This window comes from Euleptes europaea, chromosome 1 (assembly GCF_029931775.1).
Source record: "Euleptes europaea isolate rEulEur1 chromosome 1, rEulEur1.hap1, whole genome shotgun sequence".
Lineage (NCBI taxonomy): Eukaryota > Metazoa > Chordata > Lepidosauria > Squamata > Sphaerodactylidae > Euleptes > Euleptes europaea.
The window spans coordinates 146,131,971-146,150,853 of record NC_079312.1 but is presented as its reverse complement, the minus strand read 5'-3'; the positions used below and the strand labels follow the sequence as shown (position 1 = coordinate 146,150,853).

At 47.3% G+C, this 18,883-nt stretch overlaps 1 protein-coding gene across 3 annotated transcripts in view; it reads left to right on the top strand.

Moving 5' to 3' along the window:
• Positions 1 to 18,883, top strand: part of SMARCC2 (SWI/SNF related, matrix associated, actin dependent regulator of chromatin subfamily c member 2) — a 55,335-nt gene that overhangs the window by 17,509 nt on the left and 18,943 nt on the right. For all 3 annotated transcript variants that reach the window (XM_056866567.1, XM_056866559.1, XM_056866552.1), the window contains exons 9-25: positions 2,402 to 2,533; positions 5,401 to 5,516; positions 6,062 to 6,186; positions 6,487 to 6,546; positions 8,583 to 8,620; positions 9,107 to 9,237; positions 9,326 to 9,397; positions 9,714 to 9,827; positions 10,419 to 10,572; positions 11,155 to 11,247; positions 11,794 to 11,913; positions 11,997 to 12,059; positions 14,406 to 14,664; positions 15,534 to 15,857; positions 16,362 to 16,426; positions 17,101 to 17,230; positions 18,546 to 18,712. In XM_056866567.1, coding sequence (XP_056722545.1) covers positions 2,402 to 2,533; positions 5,401 to 5,516; positions 6,062 to 6,186; positions 6,487 to 6,546; positions 8,583 to 8,620; positions 9,107 to 9,237; positions 9,326 to 9,397; positions 9,714 to 9,827; positions 10,419 to 10,572; positions 11,155 to 11,247; positions 11,794 to 11,913; positions 11,997 to 12,059; positions 14,406 to 14,664; positions 15,534 to 15,857; positions 16,362 to 16,426; positions 17,101 to 17,230; positions 18,546 to 18,712 — 2,163 coding nt within the window. The remainder of the gene's footprint in view (positions 1 to 2,401; positions 2,534 to 5,400; positions 5,517 to 6,061; positions 6,187 to 6,486; positions 6,547 to 8,582; positions 8,621 to 9,106; positions 9,238 to 9,325; positions 9,398 to 9,713; positions 9,828 to 10,418; positions 10,573 to 11,154; positions 11,248 to 11,793; positions 11,914 to 11,996; positions 12,060 to 14,405; positions 14,665 to 15,533; positions 15,858 to 16,361; positions 16,427 to 17,100; positions 17,231 to 18,545; positions 18,713 to 18,883) is intronic.

Here is an 18,883-nt window from a genome sequence, read left to right as displayed (position 1 = left end):
GCTCTCCGCTACAAGGACGGGGCTGGGGTGAACAGCTGCTCCTCATCAGTAGTGGCGACGGCCCGTGAACCCCTGCTAGGGAGAGACGGCGGCTGATGTGATGGGGAATTGCGTCAGCAGACACATGGGCCAGCAGTGCAGCCGGACAGGAGCAGGGAGCACCGATGGCACCATTGCCACGCGCCTCCTTGTCGCTGCAGCTGCACAAGCGGCCCAGCAGAAAGAGCCCCTCCACATTGGATGGCCCTGGGAGAGGGGGCGGGAGCGGCGGCGGTGTCCCGGGGAAATCGCCCACTCGGCCCAGGTCTCCTTCCCTTGCCTCAGCTGGGGGGGAGGCATTTTGCCAGGGCCAAGAGGCAGCTAGGCCGCCATGGCAAGGAAAGGCTGGCTCCTGGCAGCAGGCCTATGTGGGTGTTGATGCCCACTGCACTAGGGGTTCATTGGTGGGCCGCCTCAGGGCTGCACATTTCCCTCGGCTCCCATCAGAGGCACCCCCACACAGCCCATACACACAGCTCTCCCTGGCCTCCCAAGAAATGCCGCCTGACTCCAGAGGGGGAGCAGGGCGCCCCCGAGAGGGTAGTTCTCAGCCCTCCCTCAGCCAGGCCGCCAGTGGAGGCTCCAGACCACTCTTCTATCCCTTTCCCAAAGCAATAAGCTGGCGCCCCGTGTTACAAGAAGAACTTTATTGTTACATTCCATGGTGAGGGGGGAGGTTAGAGGGCATGGATAGGGCGGGAGGGCTGAGCGCGGAGGTAGCTATCTGTGTGCGGGTGTGTTTTCTTTGGGGGGGGAAACGACCGAGTCACCACGGAGGATGGAAGCGGCAGGAGCAGTCCCTCAGTGAAAGGCCCCTGTCCATTGGGCAGGGTGGGGGGTGGGTTCAGGCGGCGCAGTGGCCCCACGCAGATTCTTGAAATGAGAAAAAGGGTGTGAGGGTGAATGGGCGGCAGACCCCCAGGCAGCACGTGGGCTGGCTGAGGGCCTGCCTAGCGCGACAGGGTGGTGGTCCCGGGCCTCAGCTGGTCCGTGAAGGCGGCTGGGTCATCCTCAGAAGGGCAGAGCGGCAGAGAGGTGGGAGCAAGCCCCTGTCCTGGCCCGGGCGGCCTCAGCAACTGGATAAAAGCACAGAGAGGGATCAGAGGCAGTCTCGCCGAGGGGTTCAGTGGAGGCTCTCACTAGAGCAGGTGTGCGCTTCCACTACTTCAGTGGAGAGGGTGGAAGGGGCCAGGCTCCTGGCATCCTGAAGAGTTCGCCTGCCCACAGGCCAAGTCCCCTGGGGAGACTCCAGCCCAAGAGGCAGCAGACCCCTGGTTTTCGGGGGTGGCCCAGGCAGAGTCCCCCGAGAGTTCAGGAGTTGGAGGAGTGAATGCTCAAAGTCCTCCAAGATTTTGGGAGTTGGAAGGGGAAAATCGCAAAGTCCCAACCCCTGGCGAAGACCGACAGCATGCCGGCCCATGCGAGGCTTACCTGTCAAGTGAGCGCCGGAATTAGGAGGGAATTTCCTGGCTGCGAGGGCCCTCCCACGGGGGGGGGGGTGCTGCCACTTCCTGGGCTGGCCTCATTGGTCGGGCTCCTGGTTGGGTTCCAGAGGCACCAGGCAGAGATGGGTGGTGCTTCTCCGTGGCGAAGAGACGAGGGTCCGGAGCGGTTGCATGGTGGTCAATGGGTTACACCAGGTAAATATCTGGCGTAAGTTTTCGGCGGCAAAAGTGGGCATTCCCAAGCTGAAAGGGCCTTAGGAGGCCTCCTAGCTGGTGGAACGCCCCTGGGAATGCCCCCGTGGCCACCGCTTCCCACTTCTGCACCTCTCGGGCGCCAGTGTGGCCCTTGCGTTGGCGCAGCTGCACCTTCTCCCTCCACCGTCTGCCGCCGCTGGTCTAACTCCACTTACGCCTCTTAAGCACTCCCGGCTCCAAATCTCAGGAATGCACTGTAAAAGCAACCCCATGCTTATTTTCCAAACCTGAAAGGCCCTGAGGGAGCTGCTATTTGGCCATTAGTACACATACCTGGGAATTCAGATATGGTGTGAAACTCCCAGCACATGTCTGCTTGATAAGACCCATGCAGACATATAAATAGTGGTTTCTTCCACACAAGGTTTTTTCATCAGGTGGAACACAGCACTGTCCCACTTTTTTGAGGGGCTTCCATACTCTTTCTGAGCAAAACCTGTTGGCCTCCCAGGGATTTTCCTTTCAAGCCAGAGCAAATAAAAACCTCCTTTGTTTCAACTTGAAGGGGAAATGTCATGGCAGCTGCAGGCATTGCCTTGGAAATGGCGGTGCCAAGTTCCAGCATTTCCCCCCTTTAGCCAGGGCTTTTTGAGATGCAACTCAGCTGTGAAGCATGGCTCAAGGAGCCCAATGATGACCATCTTTCTTCTCCTGACACTCAGGTCCATGCTAAGTGGATCCTAGACACAGATACTTTCAATGAGTGGATGAACGAAGAAGACTATGAGGTAAACGATGAGAAGAATCCCGTCTCCCGTAGAAAGAAAATCTCTGCAAAGACTCTCACAGATGAGGTATGCTGCTTTTAGAGAAACTGTAGGTCCTCATTTTAAAAAGGAAGATGTGAAGTTGTATTAGAGTTAAGAAGCTCATCAGGTTCCAGTCCCACTTCAGAGATGTGATTGGGGTCTGAGGCAGGGATGTACAAAAGGTAGTTTGTAGGTACCTTCTGCTTTCACTGCGGCTAGTGGGAGAATCAATAGCAGCCAGGTAACCCCCCCCCCCAATGTTTGGGCTAAGGCCTTTCTGAGACCTCCCCCCCAAGCTCTTTTTGATGATTTGTAATGATGTAATTACTGTTTGTGGATAGTTCTGTATCTGTATTATCGTAAGCTGTTTTGGAAGACAATTTTTGAAATGTGTTGGTAGCAAATAATAAATAATGAATAATGTCTGGTGGCTGCGCCTCTTTGAACAAATGCCGGGCTAGGAGGACCTTGGTCTAATTGAGTGGCACTGCTTATTGTTGAACAGCCTGTTACTTGGCATAGTATAAGCAGTTGGGGTGGGCATGTGTTGGGGCCTGAAAATCTTTGATTGCACACATACAGTTTGGTAAGATGCACCTTTGTTTTCTGCTTTAGTATATAGAAATTTCTAGGATAACCCAAAAGTTTTTAAAACCGCAAAAGGCTGAACTGTTAAATTAGCTGTATGTGATCTTCAATCCCATGCTCATTATCTGTTGTTGTAATAGTACCACTTCAGGCTGCAAATGAGAAACTGGATTTTTTTAATGTTCCTCCAACAGAGAAAAAATGTCTTGCATATTTAGAACTAGCATATTATATTTTTTTCCTATGCTAGTTTTGAGTGTGCAGCGAGTTCTCAGTCTGCAAGAGAAGATTGCTCCAGAGCAACAGGGAGATTTTCAGAGCTCCTGCTCTGCTTTTATTTTCCCCCCAGAGAAAAAAGGGTAGGAGAACTCTGGAATCTTTTCTATCCAATCTAATAGGAGCATTCCTATTATTTTGGGTGCAGTGGAACACAGGCAGGATGGTGCTGCTGCACTCGTCTTGTTTGTGGGTTTCCTAGAGGCACCTGGTTGGCCGCTGTGTGAACAGACTGCTGGACTTGATGGGCCTTGGTCTGATCCATCAGGGCCTTTCTTACGTTTTTATGTTATGTTCTTATCCCTTCTCCATTGTTTTTTAAGGAGGGGAAAGAGCTGGGTTTCTTTCTTCTTGTTGTGCTGGCACACTGCTGTGCTAAGCACCTGGTTGGCCACTGTGTGAACAGACTGCTGGACTTGATGGGCCTTGGTCTGATCCATCAGGGCCTTTCTTACGTTTTTATGTTATGTTCTTATCCCTTCTCCATTGTTTTTTAAGGAGGGGAAAGAGCTGGGTTTCTTTCTTCTTGTTGTGCAGGCACACTGCTGTGCTAAGCAGGCAGTTGCTTCCATGACTCTTCTATGGCAAAGAGGCTGTGCTGCAGCAGTAGATGGCCAGGGCTTCATGAGATGGGGGCGGGGGTGTCTCCAGGAGCTGAGGAGGAGAAGGAGGTGTGGCAGGAGTCCATTCCATTGGTTCCAAGTAGTGCAACAAACAGCAAATGGGCAGTTCTGGCAGTTGACTGCTGACTATTGCCCTCCTTTTGAATGGCAGCATCCTCAATTTGGGAACAGTACCCCAACAGGTGTGGGAAAGGGATGCTTTACCACCTGGTCAGGGGAAGAGCTAACTATTCTGCATGGAGGTAAATTAAGGTACGCATATTTTTAGTTATGGTGTCCAGTATTAGGCTTGAATCCACCACAGCATGCAGATTTCTGTCTGTGAAGTTCAAATTCCCCGCCTCCTTCTCACACTGCAGCCAAAAATGCCCTCTTAAATGCTGATCCTGAAAATCCCAGGAACTGCATTTGGGGCTGGGCATTTGGGGCTATGGGTGGGGGGAGGCAAGGAAGTTGTGATCTACAGGCAGAAATCCTTCTGTATGTGGAAATGCTCTAGTGGATCCAAATGTTTATCTGTACCCTTGGGGGCTACAGCCCATTGGGGAGGGCTGCACCTTTTGTTCCTTTTTTGTCAGTGTCTTGTTGGAAGAGATTTGCGGAGCAGCCAGTTGAGTGTCCGTCTCTTCCTTCGCAACTGAGCACTTCTGCCTCATGCTGCAGCAAGTTTTGCTCCCTGGTCTCTAACTGCAAGGTTTCCAACCCAGTGTGTGGGCACACTGTTTAAAGTCCCTCACCAGGATACCCTTCCTCCACCAGTGGAGAGAGAGGAACATTGGACTTTCCATGCATGTTTCTTGTCATCAGGGAATGGGGGGTATGAGCCAGGGGGTCTTGCTGTTAGCAGAGTAGGATCATGTGATTAGTCTCTAGTACCCATGGTCACTGAAGGTGTATTTCCTTCTGCGCTTCCTTTGTAGAACTGTTGAAAGTTGAATGAATTGTGACATTCAGCATGGTTTCTATTGATGTAGTAAGCAGTTTAGGCTTTTGAAATAATCTGATCTGCAGTACGCTCCAAAACTGGGGGTGGATCCCTCCCTCCAGAAGGGATGACACTTCTGTCTAATTTAAATGACCATACCTGTGTAGCAGGTGGGAGAAGTAAACTTCGCAAGAATACCCTCCATCCACTAAGGAGAAGAAACGTTAACAGTAACAACAGCATTCCTTTTTGTCCAACCAGGGAGTGCTCAGAAATTGCCTCCCATGTGGAATGGTACAGTCCAGTAAAAGATATATCATGTGAGGCTGCTGTTTATATGTGTTGCCTCTCAGACTATTGGCTTTCTGAAAACTCAGCTGTCCAACCCCACCCCCATGCAAAGGTGAGAAGTGGAACCCCAAGAAGCTTCAACTTTTGGCTTCTTCAGCAGAAGCTGATCAGTACCAGTAGTGCGTCATGCTTTTCCCCCCTCTCTCTAGGTTAACAGTCCTGACTCAGACCGACGAGACAAGAAGGGGGGAAACTATAAAAAAAGGAAGCGTTCTCCCTCCCCTTCACCTACTCCAGAAGCTAAGAAGAAGAATGCCAAGAAAGGGTGAGGACTCTTGAGATAGAGCCAGCCTTTCTTGCTTGCTCATTTATATTCAGGCTGTAGCCCAAGGTGATTCTTTCAGTGCACTTGTGAACTTTGTGCCTTATTCTTTAAATTGCCCAGTCTCTTTAAGAATGATTAGACCTTGCCAAAGCCTGGATAACTTCTTGCAGCCACCTCTCCCATTACATTATTAGGGACATAGTTTGTTAGGAGTGGATGGTTTGGAATAAGCAGAAGTTCCCTGTATATCTGGAGATACTCCCTTTATTGCATCCACCCCAAGTACTGGTTTAGTCAGCATTCCTGAGTCCATTCCTCTGTGCTTCCACATGTGAATGCATGATCCGACCTCCCATCTGGTCTTTTTTCCTGGGAGATAAGCAGCTGGAACCCCCTTGCAGCAGATAGCACTTTAATGGAGAGACACTGTGTCCCTTTGGTCAAAGGTTTTGATAAATAATGTATCGGAGCCCAGAGTCCTCTGCTTATTTGGAGTATCCATGAGAAAGCTTATTAGATAGCTCCTCTTACCCCATCATCTGCAGGCCTTCCACTCCCTATACCAAATCGAAGCGTGGACACCGGGAAGAGGAGCAAGAAGACCTCACAAAGGACATGGATGAGCCTTCTCCTGTCCCCAATGTTGAAGAAGTCACACTACCGAAAACAGGTCAGGACCACAGCTATTGAATACCTTTTCCACAAACATTGTTCTTTATAACTCTCCTTAGCTTGGTGTTTGTGGGTCAGGTTTGTACTAACAGATGTCTCTGCCATACTGCTGTGTATGTCGATTTGGTGAATAAAGAAGCTTTTCATTTCCTCTCAATATGGTCCCTACAATGAAGTGGGCAGGGGGAATTAATATACAGGGGGATGCTTCTATGATACTGTACGGGAGGGCAGATGTGAAGGACTTTTGAGATTTGTATCCCAGTAAAATATTCCTTTCTTGCTCTGTCTTTCATAGTGAACACCAAGAAAGACTCTGAATCTGCTCCTGTGAAGGGTGGCACTATGACTGATTTGGGTAAGGTGTCCTTTTTGTGATTCTCTCTTAGTCTTTGTGGAGCACTATGAACAGTCTGCACTGTTCCCTTCCTTTGTTCAAGGAGTCTTACCGTATTTTACTTGTAATGAGCTACATGTTAGAGGGAAGCAAAATGCTTTTTGTCAGTTCCAGCACATTATCTTGTCGGTTTTGAAGGGTACATGAAAATCCCTTGATCATTGAGACTGGCCCATGATCCTAAGAGCTGCTTCACAGATGACATTTTCCTTGGAAGGATCTACTGCTGTAGAGGAGATGATTACTTTTGCTGACCTTCTGATGCAGCATCCTGGTGTGTAAACCAGGCAAAATAGACCTTCGTGAAGCTACCCTCATAGCTCTTCTACATATCTCAGATGCCTGGACTGGTTACATGCCTGCTGGGGTAAATTGAGTTGGTAGAGCCAATACTCTGAACTTCATGTTGCACCTGGATCACTTCCTCCAACTGTTAGATTCTAGTCCAGTAGCGCCTTAGAGACCAACACAATTTTCAGGGTACAAGCTTTCAAGAGTCAACAGATTCAGACTGTGTAAGAATACCCAATCTGGACCCTAGAGAAGGGGAACAAGAAGCTATAGATGTATTGCCCGGAATCCAAAGAACCATGCAGCCCTTTGTTCTCCTGCCACGTGGTCAACCTCTTTAGAAACGAGAGTTTCAAAAAACTATTTTGTGTGATGTCATGGGAGTCAGCTACTATTGAAAGGAAAAAGTCAAACATTCCTGCTGAACTAACATCTTTGTTGCATTGTCCACTTCAGGGGTGGCGAACCTTTTTATTGGCAAGCTTCTAGCAGGAGGTGAGGGGCCCAAGAGCTACTTCCCAAGTAGGGGGCAGCAGCAGGTACACAGCTCCATCCACCCATGTGCTCCCACCTCACTGTTGGGGGACCACCACACTGGGCTCCACACCCCTGTGTTGCCCCTCCAAGCTCCATGCTTGCAGCAGTGAAGGCCAGACTGCAGGGCTTGGTGCAGTGGGGCAACATGGCAGCACACGCATACCACTTCCTACCCCATGACAAAGAAAAAGGCGTGGTGGTGAGAGGTGGGGCCCCAGCATTGAGGCATCCCATCAGAGCTCCTGATTCCGGCTATGGAACCAGCTGGAACTCTGGGGCTTGGTGGGGCTGCCACTGGCTTCAGCACTCCTGTGTGGTGTTGGCCCAGCAGGGCAGCTCCCCTTGTGAGGCCTTGTTCCCAATGGCCAGAACTTGCACAGCCCTGTACTGGTACCTTCTTCCTTCCCATGCTTGCCTGGTTGCAGTGCCCTCCCTGGTGCTTGCAAGTCAATGCATGCCGGGCAGAGAGCAGACAATGCAAAGGCAGCCTAGTGCTCATGTGGCCTCCTGCATTCTTAGGGTCAAGCCAAGAAGCGCAGTAGGCTCAGAGACGCTTGCCTCTATGGAGCATGCTGGGGGCAGCCCACCTCCATGAGTGACTGGTTCTCTGACAGCAAGCTGCCAGTTTGTGACCCCTGCTCTACTCAGATTGCCTGAGGCAATGCTTCCTTCTGCCACTTATAACTCCCAGCAGTTAGAGGTTTTATTTGAGCATTATGTTTGTAACCTCATCTGGTTCCTAAGCTCAGGATGGGCTACAGTGTATTTGAGAGAGGTAGGCCTGTTAGTGTTGCTCACAATCTCAGCAGTGAATACAAAGCTTGAGGAAATAATTATAAAGCAGTTGTAATGGCTATAACAAACATATAGATTTGGACCTATAACTCTCTTCCTGCAAGGAAAGGAGATAGGCTTCTTCTGATAGAGCAAAGTCTGTCTTTGCTGAAGGAGGTCTTTCTTTGTTGGAAGAAGACTTGGTGGAAGGGACACTTGTATAATGAAAAGTGATTTGCTTTGCATTTAGGGACATGCATGTTTGGCAATCTCAGAAATACCCAAGTTAGCGTCTTTCTTCTTGCTGCCTTGTCTGAAGTGGGTACTAAGAAGCTCTATGAATGGTGACTTCTTTCCTAGACTTGGGCTGCCTATGCCTTTTTTTAATTTTCCAGATGAACCAGAGGATGAAAGCATGGAGACTGCAGGAAAGGTGAGCCAAACAGGACTGCCACATTCTAGCTGTAACCTGTCTTCATTCTCTTAAGTCAGTTAAGAGAATTATCATAATTTTTGTGCTAAGTCTGTTGTCCCCCCCACACATATCCTTGTTCTTCTTTTTCTTGGCTTCTCTTGGCACTAGCAAAAGTGGACACAGTTCCATTACTCCAATGCTGAAAAGATAACTGAAAAGCACCTCTTAGAAAGCCTGTTTCATCACCAATAATGATCATTGTGCCTTAACATTCTCTCAGATAACAATTTTTTTTCCTCATTTGCCCCCTTATCAGTTTGTCTTTGCACCGATGTACCATCATCCTCTGAGTTCTGTATGAAGCAGGCCTGCCAGCTCTTCATTTCAAGGGCTGCATGAACGAAACATTCCATCTAAAGTTCTTAAAGGGAGAATTAGGAACATCAGTCATCGGAAAGGTCATGGATATGTATGTTGCCTGCTCAAGAGACTTCTACTTTTCAGGATGAAGAAGAGAACAATGCTGGCAACAAAGGGGAGCAGACAAAGAACCCTGACCTTCATGAAGATAACGTGACAGAACAGACCCATCACATTATCATCCCCAGTTACGCAGCCTGGTTCGACTATAACAGGTGCTGTGATGGGGAGTGGGGGTGGTTCTCTCATCAGCTCCTCCATCCTTCTGGCCTGCTGCAATGCTTCCTTATGCTTCCTTCACAGTGTTCATGCCATTGAACGAAGAGCCCTCCCAGAGTTTTTCAATGGCAAGAACAAGTCCAAGACTCCTGAAATGTAAGACTGATCTTCTTCTTAATAATGATGTCCATACTGGCAAATGGGGCAATAGCCTGTGCTTTTGAACGTCAACTAGCTAGAGAGCTGAAGGCAGTCCTTTCCTTATTTCCTTGTCTTTTATCTGATTAGAGTAGATGCAGACAGGCCTTCAGGATATTGGTCACGTGTGTGTGTGTGTGTGTGTGTGTGTGTGTGTGAGAGAGAGAGAGAGAGAGAGAGAGAGTGGACTTAATATGGGGGAGAGGCTTTGAAAACAAAAGGGATTAGAAATGATGGTGCTTAATGTGTCCTTTTTTCCCTCCCTGCCACTTAGCTACTTGGCATACCGCAATTTCATGATTGACACATACCGGCTCAACCCTCAGGAGTACCTAACCTCAACTGCCTGTCGTCGGAATCTGGCTGGAGATGTCTGTGCCATCATGAGGTGTGTTGAAATACAGAATAGCAAAGCCAAGAAAAAAGTTAGCTATATTAGAACATCTGTGAAACAAGCCAAAATTTTAGAGAGGCTGTTTCCAAGATGTGAACATACGTTGTGAAAGTGGGAGCAAAGAAAAGGTTGACAATAATCCCTCTCTTACTTGGACAGGGAATGCATTTCTGAGCTGGGGAATGCCAAGAATATTAGAGGTTGAATAGAGTAGAAATTGAAACTTTATATTTTCCATTTAAAAAGCATATTTCCTCAAAACAGAGTCTTGTTTCTATGCAGCAGTTTCTTGATTACACTAAAAGAGTTAGTTGTTCTGTTGTGTGAATAGGTCAAAAAGATGTCTACTACTGAGCACATTACTGCTTGAGTTTGTGCATTCCTTACTCTGAGTGTGTCCCGTCTGTCTTTGGAGTGGAGATGGTCTACTGTGTTCTGTTCTTACATAGCACTTAATGCAACAAGATTTTTTTCTTGTTTGTTAGCTGCCACAGCAGCCATTTTGTTTAATAGTAAAACAAATCTGTGTGTGGTAGTAGGGCAAAAATTCTGAGCTCAGGGTTCATCTCTGATCCTCTGTTGCAGGGTCCATGCCTTCCTAGAACAGTGGGGACTCATTAATTATCAAGTGGATGCTGAGAGCCGGCCAACACCAATGGGACCACCGCCTACATCTCATTTCCACGTTCTGGCTGACACGCCTTCAGGGTTGGTGCCACTGCAGCCTAAGACTCCCCAGGTAAGAAGGCTGGTGGAGAACACAGCAGTTTATACCCCATGAGAAGAAAGCTGATTTAAAAACTGGAATCTGCTCACTAGCTTTGAATTGTTCCTGCCTCTTTTGAGAGTGCCTGCCAAAGAAAAACTGTGGATTTGTCATTAGGGTGTGTTCAAATGTCTCTACTGCAAGATGTTTCTTTAAATGCTGCAGATTATCTAGGAGCAGTTTACTGTTCTCATTTGAGCTGGAGGCAGAACTATGCAGGTGCTATGTCTGCTGGGCTCCTAGCTCAGTTAGCAACATTTGGAGTGCAGGATCCCAATTCAAGCCCAGTTGCTTGAATTAGGAGGTTTCTCCCACTGCAAGGGACTGAGCATGGATTTATCTGCATAGCCCTGCCTCCAAAGCAAGCGGGAGATGTAACACACTCCTGAATAACCTCCATTGAGCTGAAGAGAATCAGGCTTCACAGTAAGCTCAGTGTTGTGTTTCCATTTAAGCAGAAGTGCCTCCACATCAACAAGAGCAAATGTCCATAAAATATTGACTTTCTGAGTGTGAGTGGGGGGTTTGAGTGCCTGCCTCTTGCTTACCCTGTAGGGTCGTCAGAGTGACAGTGATACCAAGACTGGCCGGAAAACCAAGGAGATTGAGGACCTTGTCACAGAGACGGTGAAAGGGAAACCTGAAATGGTAGGAGAAGGGAGAGCCTTTTAAATGAGTGGGTTTATAAAACCCAGTGCTCCTCAGTAGGAAGCTAAGAGGTTGGGGCTGCATAAGTGCTTTCCCATGGCCTTGGAGAATTGTGAACTTTCATGCAAACAAAGACCATTCTACTGAATTTTTTAAAGTGAATAAGAAGAATTATTAGATGCAGAAGAGGAGTATTACATGCAATTGACTGCAGTCCACACTGGTTGCTTAATGCTATGAAGTTTCTTTGTTGGAGGGATGGGGAAGGCAAGTCATAGAAAGTTCAGGTGCTTCCAAAGAATGACCCGTGTTACTACCTCAGGTGCTTGTTCTCCTGTGTCCATTTATCATCACAGTATAAGTGTAAGACTGTTTGCAAGCATGCTGTAGTCTTTGCAGTGAATTGGTCACAAATAAGAATGAGAGTTGGATGTGTTTTCTCTGAAACTCATTGGCAGGGAGCTTTCAAGTGGTGCTTTAGAAGTTCCAGGTGTGGGGCTTCCTTGTTAACACCTCATGGAGCTCATTCTCTCCCCCCCTTCACAGCAGACCACAGCTTCCCAGCAGATGTTGAACTTCCCTGACAAAAGCAAGGAGAAGCCACCAGACATGCAAAACTTTGGACTGCGTACTGACATGTACACCAAGAAGAATGCTCCCTCCAAGGTAGAGGGAAGTTAGAGGGTGTGGATTTGTTCAGATGCCTACCCAGCGAGGGATGGGTTCTCACGCATGGTTTCCTCCCCCAGAGTAAAGCTGCTGCCAGCGCTACTCGTGAGTGGACGGAGCAGGAGACACTTCTGCTGCTGGAGGTGAGCAGAAAGAGAAGCTTCCAATGAAATGAAAGACTTAAAACTTGGCTTCCCTTAATTGCTTTCAACACTTTGTAAGGGAGCCTGCCCCCCATCCGCTTTTTATTGCTAAACTATTGCATCTGTTTTTAGCAGCATTCCAGTAGGAAAAAGTTGAAAAGTGGTGTAAAAGAGGGATATTTTGTTTGTTTGTTGATCCGTTGGTTCTCTGATTGGTTGGTTCATACTTGGTATACCCACATACAGACAGTTCTTTTTCAGACTAGTGTAGTTTGCAGCTTTGTCCAAGAGTGGTATTCTTCCAGCTTCATTCAGCAAGGTTAGTTGCCCCTTTCAGAAGATTTCAAGAGATGCTAAAGTGACATAAGGGCTTCACTGAGAAGGCTCTGATTATTTGGAGATAATACTGATAATAAAAGGCATATAGAATAATTTCTCTTTTAATTTGGCTTGGATTTTGAGGATTTATTCAGATATCATATCTTGACTGTACCTTGTTTTCCTTAACCATGGTTACACATTGCTTTAAGTTATGTCTGAGTACCCAAACTGTGATGTGAAATCATGGTTTGTGTTAACCATACTTCCATATTACACCTTCACCAAACAAATAAAGGAAGCCACAGCCTTCAATTTGCAAGATCTGAGCAAGGCTGTCAAAGATAGGACATTTTGGAGGACTTTCATTCATAGGGTCGCCATGAGTAGGAAGCGACTTGACGGCACTTAACACACACACAAACAAATCAGGGTTAAGTCACATTTCTCATCACTGCGGAGAAGCTGGTTTTGCTGATGTTTCCCTACACATGTCCTCCAGAGACAGAATTTAGCTTTGTAAGCAAAACCGTGTTTGAAACAGGTATGGTAACAAAATTTAATTAAGCATTATGTCTGCCCCTGGTCTAGTTATTCAAAGTGTAATTACCTTAGGTACCTTTCCCTCTTTTTTTGCTTGGAGCTGCTATCAGTTTTTAATTGATACTCCATTAAATTTTCAAATATTTTGGGAAACTCCTTTCTCCTTTTTCCTATTGTTTCTGTTCATGCTTCTCCAAGCTGAGAGGGTAAACTCCCATTTTTCCCTTTGTGGCTAAAATCTTGCCAGTTAAAAATCAGATTAGAATGGAAAGACTGGTAGTTGTCATTTGAACTTTGATTACCTTTCCACAGAAGAAAGTATACAAAGTTAAAAGCTGGAAAAGTCTTAATGGGTACAGATGCTTCCATCCCAGTGCTTAGATTTCCGTACAGCCTGTGAATCGAGACATTAAATAATTAATTATACTGACAATGTCTTGAAGTTGGGTATCTCAGACTAAGGTTGGTTAGACCTTCAAAGACTAAAAATACAATATTTAAGTTGTATTGGTTTACAAGCAACTGTAACCTTGGCTACTGAATGCCAATGAAGATTCATACAAGAACACGCCAAGGCAGGCTGAACCTCTGATTTTCACAACTGTACAACCTGCACTGATGCTGCTGCCAGATAGTCTTGATTTAACTCAATCTATTTCAAAAAGGCCAGTTTGGTTGTTTAGATGCTTTCTGGATTAAAGTGTGCTCTGAGTGGTTGCTATAACCGTAACATACATGGATTAAATACACAAGACTTTGTATGATGTCAGAGGGTACATTGTACATTTTAGACAGCGATAGTTAGTGCAGTGCTTATTTACCTGCTGTAAAGGGTTACTGGTTAGATTCAACTCTGGAAGATGCTACTTCTGTCCAGTGTTGGTTTCTGTTTTAATCTCCTTAGTCATTTACCTGTCCCGCCCTGCCTCACTTTACAAAAATAATCTCAACCAGAAGCAAGGGCTGGTGATAATTAATGATCAGTTCACTGGGATGGAAGGTAAACGTAAAGCGTAGAACAGGAGCAAAAGGTTACCCAGATGGATTAGTAGATGCTGCTTGTGGTGACGTGCCTGGCACCCAGCATCAAACCAGAATATAAATGCATGTACCATACAATGACTGATGCAGTTGTTTTCTCTACAGTTCCTTCTGATCACGAATTCAGTTTTAAGAGATTATAGGCTTGTATTAAGTTCAGATTTCACTTTAAATTATACTGTTTTAAAAGAGAAGTTATAGCTGAAACTTTTTAAAAATATTAAATCTGATTCTTTTTTATTTTAAAAAAGTTTCAGTTTTAACTTTTCTTTTAAAACAGTCTGATTCATGTGCTGAAAAAAAATAAGTTTAGTTTTTAAAAGAACAGTAACACCAGGGGGGGGGGGAAATCAGTTACTCTCCAGCCTGAGCACTGCTGATTAGCTGCTTCTGATCCTTGTCCTTTAATGCATATGTCCAATCTATTTCTCCACACATCTGTAGGCCTTAGAGATGTACAAGGATGACTGGAACAAGGTTTCTGAGCATGTTGGCAGCCGCACTCAGGACGAGTGCATCCTACACTTCTTGCGCCTCCCCATTGAGGACCCTTACCTGGAGGACTCGGAGGCCTCTCTTGGGCCCCTAGCCTACCAGCCCATCCCCTTCAGCCAGTCAGGCAACCCTGTCATGAGCACCGTGGCTTTCCTGGCTTCTGTCGTGGACCCTCGTGTGGCATCCGCAGCGGCCAAGTCGGCCCTAGGTAATTAACCTCCTTTCCTGCACACAGCTGCACCCCACGGACATCTCCCCCATTTAGCAAGCCCAGAAATGCAAGCAGAACACATTATGCAAATCATGCAGTTTATTCCATTTCCTAGTCTGTTGTTTTTTCACCGAACCTGCTGGGGTGGTAGGGTTGGATTGGGAAGAACTTGTGGGAGGAAGGATATTGGGAGTGGTTGGGCTTGTAGAAGAAGGGTAACAGCATGGATGCAGGGCACAGTGCCATTATCCCTCTGACTACTGGAAATACTGCCTATCCCAAGTCTATAGCTCGTGCCACCCACATGTTACCAAGCTTTTCTCTACAGCCATAAGGACTAGGAAGTTGGAGTTATTTCAAACAAAAGCTGAGGATCTCAGGATGCTGAATTCTGGGCCTGTATCCTGGGAACCCGTAAGGAGATTTCTTACTGTTATGAATGGTTCTTTTTGCACTAACTGAACATCCATTTGTTTTGCTTTAGCTTCATATGTGCCATAGATCTGTTTCAAATATGCTTCTGTCTGAAGCCTGACCTCAAGTGCCCCTTTCCCCTGCCCTGTCTCCTTGTAAGGAAAGTAAGGCCACCTTCATGCACTGCTGCTCAAACTCTAATCTCCCAGTACAAGTAGGATCTTCAGGGATCTTTGGCCAATCAGCAGTTCCTTGCGACATGTATCTGGATGTGTTTGTGAGTAGTATGTTACTAAAAACTGTAACATGTGAAGTAGCCAAAGCATACAATGGTAGAGCCGTGTGATTTTCACAAATTGTAAAAGTCCTACTCCTTGGAAGGTGCACCCAAGAATTGTTTCTCAGCTGTTGCTCTGAAGTGAGCCATTCAGCTTGACTGTGTCTTCTTGCAGAGGAATTCTCCAAGATGAAGGAAGAGGTGCCAACAGCCTTGGTTGAAGCTCACGTCCGCAAGGTGGAGGAAGCCGCCAAGGTGACAGGCAAGGCAGACCCGGCATTTGGGCTGGAGAGCAGCGGAATTGCAGGGACCACATCCGATGAACTGGAGAGAATAGGTGAGGGGGGCGAGCGGGGCGCCTTCCGCGCTTCAACCCGTGAAGTGCCCTCGTTGGACCTCGCCCAGTGTGCGGTGGGGACTAAGAAGGGTGCCGAGACGCAAGAGACCAGAGCCGGCCTGGCTTCCGGCCTGGAGCTCACACTCAATCGCATGGCTCAGGGTAAGGGATTTCCCATTATCATTCCATCTAACCCCACCACCCACCCCCATTGGTCAGCCAAAGGTTGGGATTTGCAAGTAGGGCTCTTCTCCAGGAGTATATTGGCTAGTTCAGGGAGTTGGAGAACGGGATCTGGGTTCCTCAGGGCACATCCTGTTTCAAGCTGGAGCTGAGTAACTGGGGAACAGTGGAGCAGATTGGCATTTGGATCTTTTCCCCATAAAGTGGTCCCAGCCCTGATCCTGCCACAGAGCCAGAGCTAGAATTTGTTGGGTCTTGGTTTACAGGGTACCTCGGATGTTGTTCTTTGTAAAGGCCTTGGAGACAGGATTCCATACATTTCTGGACTCCCTGGTTCCTTTCAGAGCATTCCTTCCCACGCCCATTCATTATTCCAACCCCACCCTCCACCCCAAAACAGTGTGGGCGGGACTCTTACTTACAGGCACTAACATTGGCATCTTTTGTCCTGTTTCCCCCCCCCCCCTTCAACTGCTCACTCAGAAGAGAGCTGCACAGATGAGAGTCGAGCAGAACCGCAACCATCAGAGGAGAAGAAAGAGGTGAAGGTGCGGGAGGGCATGGCATAGAACCTGATATACATGGGGCAGAAATGCACCTGAGTTAAACCCCGGGGCATGGTATAGAGGGCATAGTTGAGGAGGTGGTAAAATGAGGCGGCTGGCTTATAGGAAATCCCTCCAGTGTGATTGCAGAGACAAACTGCAGCTGTTTCTGACTCGCTAAAGATCCAGTGTGGTGTAGTGGTTAAAGAGCAGCGGACTCTAATCTGGAGAACTGGGTTTGATTCCCCACTCCTCCACATAAAGCCTGCTGGGTGACCTTGAGCCAGTAGCAGTTCTCTCAGAACTCTGTCAGCCCCATCTACCTCACAAGGTGCCTGCTGTGGGGAGAGGAAGGGGATTGTAAGCTGCTTTGAGACTCCTTAAGGTAAAGAAAAGCAGGGTATAAAAACTAACTCTTCTTCTTCTAAAGAAAAGTACAGTGACATCCAACTAGCATCCCTTATCTCAGAGTCCTTCAATGTATTAAGCTTCTGATGCATTATTTCAAGGTTTTTTATCTGAGCAACTGTTCCAGTGTTGAGACATTTCTAACTGGGGGTTTTTGTGCTGTGTGCATAAGTTTCAAGTTGTAGCTACTAGTCATGATCTAGAAAGGGAATGTAATTTTTAGAACGATTATGGGCAGCTTTTGGCATCAAGGCCTTCTTTCAATGCAGGAGCCAAGAGAAGGATCCCTGGAGGAGGAAGTAAAAGAGAAACTCGGAGAGGGCCCTAGGAAAGAAGAAGATAAAAACAAAGAGGCTGATGGAGAGAAGGAAATGGACAAGAATGATGGGGACCCTATGGGTGAGCAGCACCTTCCAGGAGATGATAGATTTGAGTCCAGTAGAACCCTAGAGACCAACAAGATTTTGGAGTATAAACTTTCAAGAGTCAAAGCTCCCTTCATCAGATAGGGTATCTGAAGGGAGCTTTTAGTATTGAAAGGTAATACCCTTCAAATCTTGTTAGTCGCTAAGGTTCTACTGCAGACCAACATGGCCTGCCCTCTGAAACTATCTTCCAGGAAATGACAGGACTTGTACCAGGGCTAGTAAAGTAGGAGCCTGAGTAACTTAGGAAATGGAGACCATCTGTCTCAGTGATTATATTTTGCCTTAACTGCTGTGCAGTAACTCCCATCTTCCTTGAGGACCAGAAAGCTTACATGGTGTGGGTGGGCTGGAAAACCAGGGATCTGTAATCATTACTGTGTCCGTTGTGTGGATGTATGTGGAACCCCTTGGAACAGAAGGCAACTTGACAGGGTGACATGGCATATTTTGCTTTTGATGACAGCAGCAGCATTGAGAAGTAAACTCATGAAGTTCCTCTCCGTTGTCTCATTGGTGATTGACCATTCTCTGAAGCTTGTATCTAGCCAACAACTGTCACTGCAACACATGTAGATTTTCTCCATGTTTCCCTTCCTCCACCAGTCCCTTTTCACTGCTTGAATAAGGACATCTTTAACTGTGAGGCCCCTATAGAGGAAAGCGACACAAATGGGGGGGGCAGTGAGGAGGGGAACTGGACAAAATCTCCTATTCCTCTGCACATGAGGTGGAAGAGGAAGGAGTGGTAATTTCACCCAATTTCTCCTCTTCATATATACCACCAGCCACCTCGCATGGTGTAGTGGTTAAGAGTGGTGGTTAGGAGCAGTGGACTCTAATCTGGAGAACCAGGTTTGATTCCTCCACATGAGTGGCAGCCTCTAATCTGGTGAACCGAGTTGGTTTCCCCACTCCTCCACATGAAGCCAGCTGGGTGACCTTGGGCTAGTCACAGTTCTCTTAGCGCTCTCTCAGCCCCACCTACCTCCCAGGGTGTCTGTTGTGGGGTGGGGAAGGGAAGGTGATTGTAAGCCGGTTTGATTCTTCCTTAAGTGGTTGTTCTTCTTGTGGCCCAAAAGGGACTATGTGGGGAAAGTCCATGCTGTCAGCCCCTTCTGCAATTAATTGGTTACAACCCAGATTGTATGACCAAAGATGCAGTGAAGAACTCTGGGTATTGCTGGGTATTCAGCCCCCCCCATCCTGATTCCTTCCCACTCTGCTTTCAAGCAGCAGTTGCATAGGTGCCAAGCCATGGTTCCCATAGTGTGTTTTCTGCTCCCCAGCTGATGGAGACAAGGAGAAAGAGCCCAAAGATGGCCAGGAAGAGGGACCCAAGGATCTTGCCGAGATTGAGGGTGAAAGGAAGACCAAGGTGGAGAGGGACATTGGTGAAGGTAACCTCTCCACTGCAGCAGCTGCTGCTCTGGCTGCTGCAGCAGTAAAGGCAAAGGTGAGTGGCTGGGGAATTGCTGGATGCCACAGCCTTCATAGGCCAGACTGTTGCATGGGACTGTAGTTTTGGATCAGTATTGCATAAGGCTTTGTCCTAGAGAAGGGAGGGTGGCAAGTGGATTACAAAAGTCATGAGGCCTCATGAAAGAGAGCACAAGTTGAGAGTGTG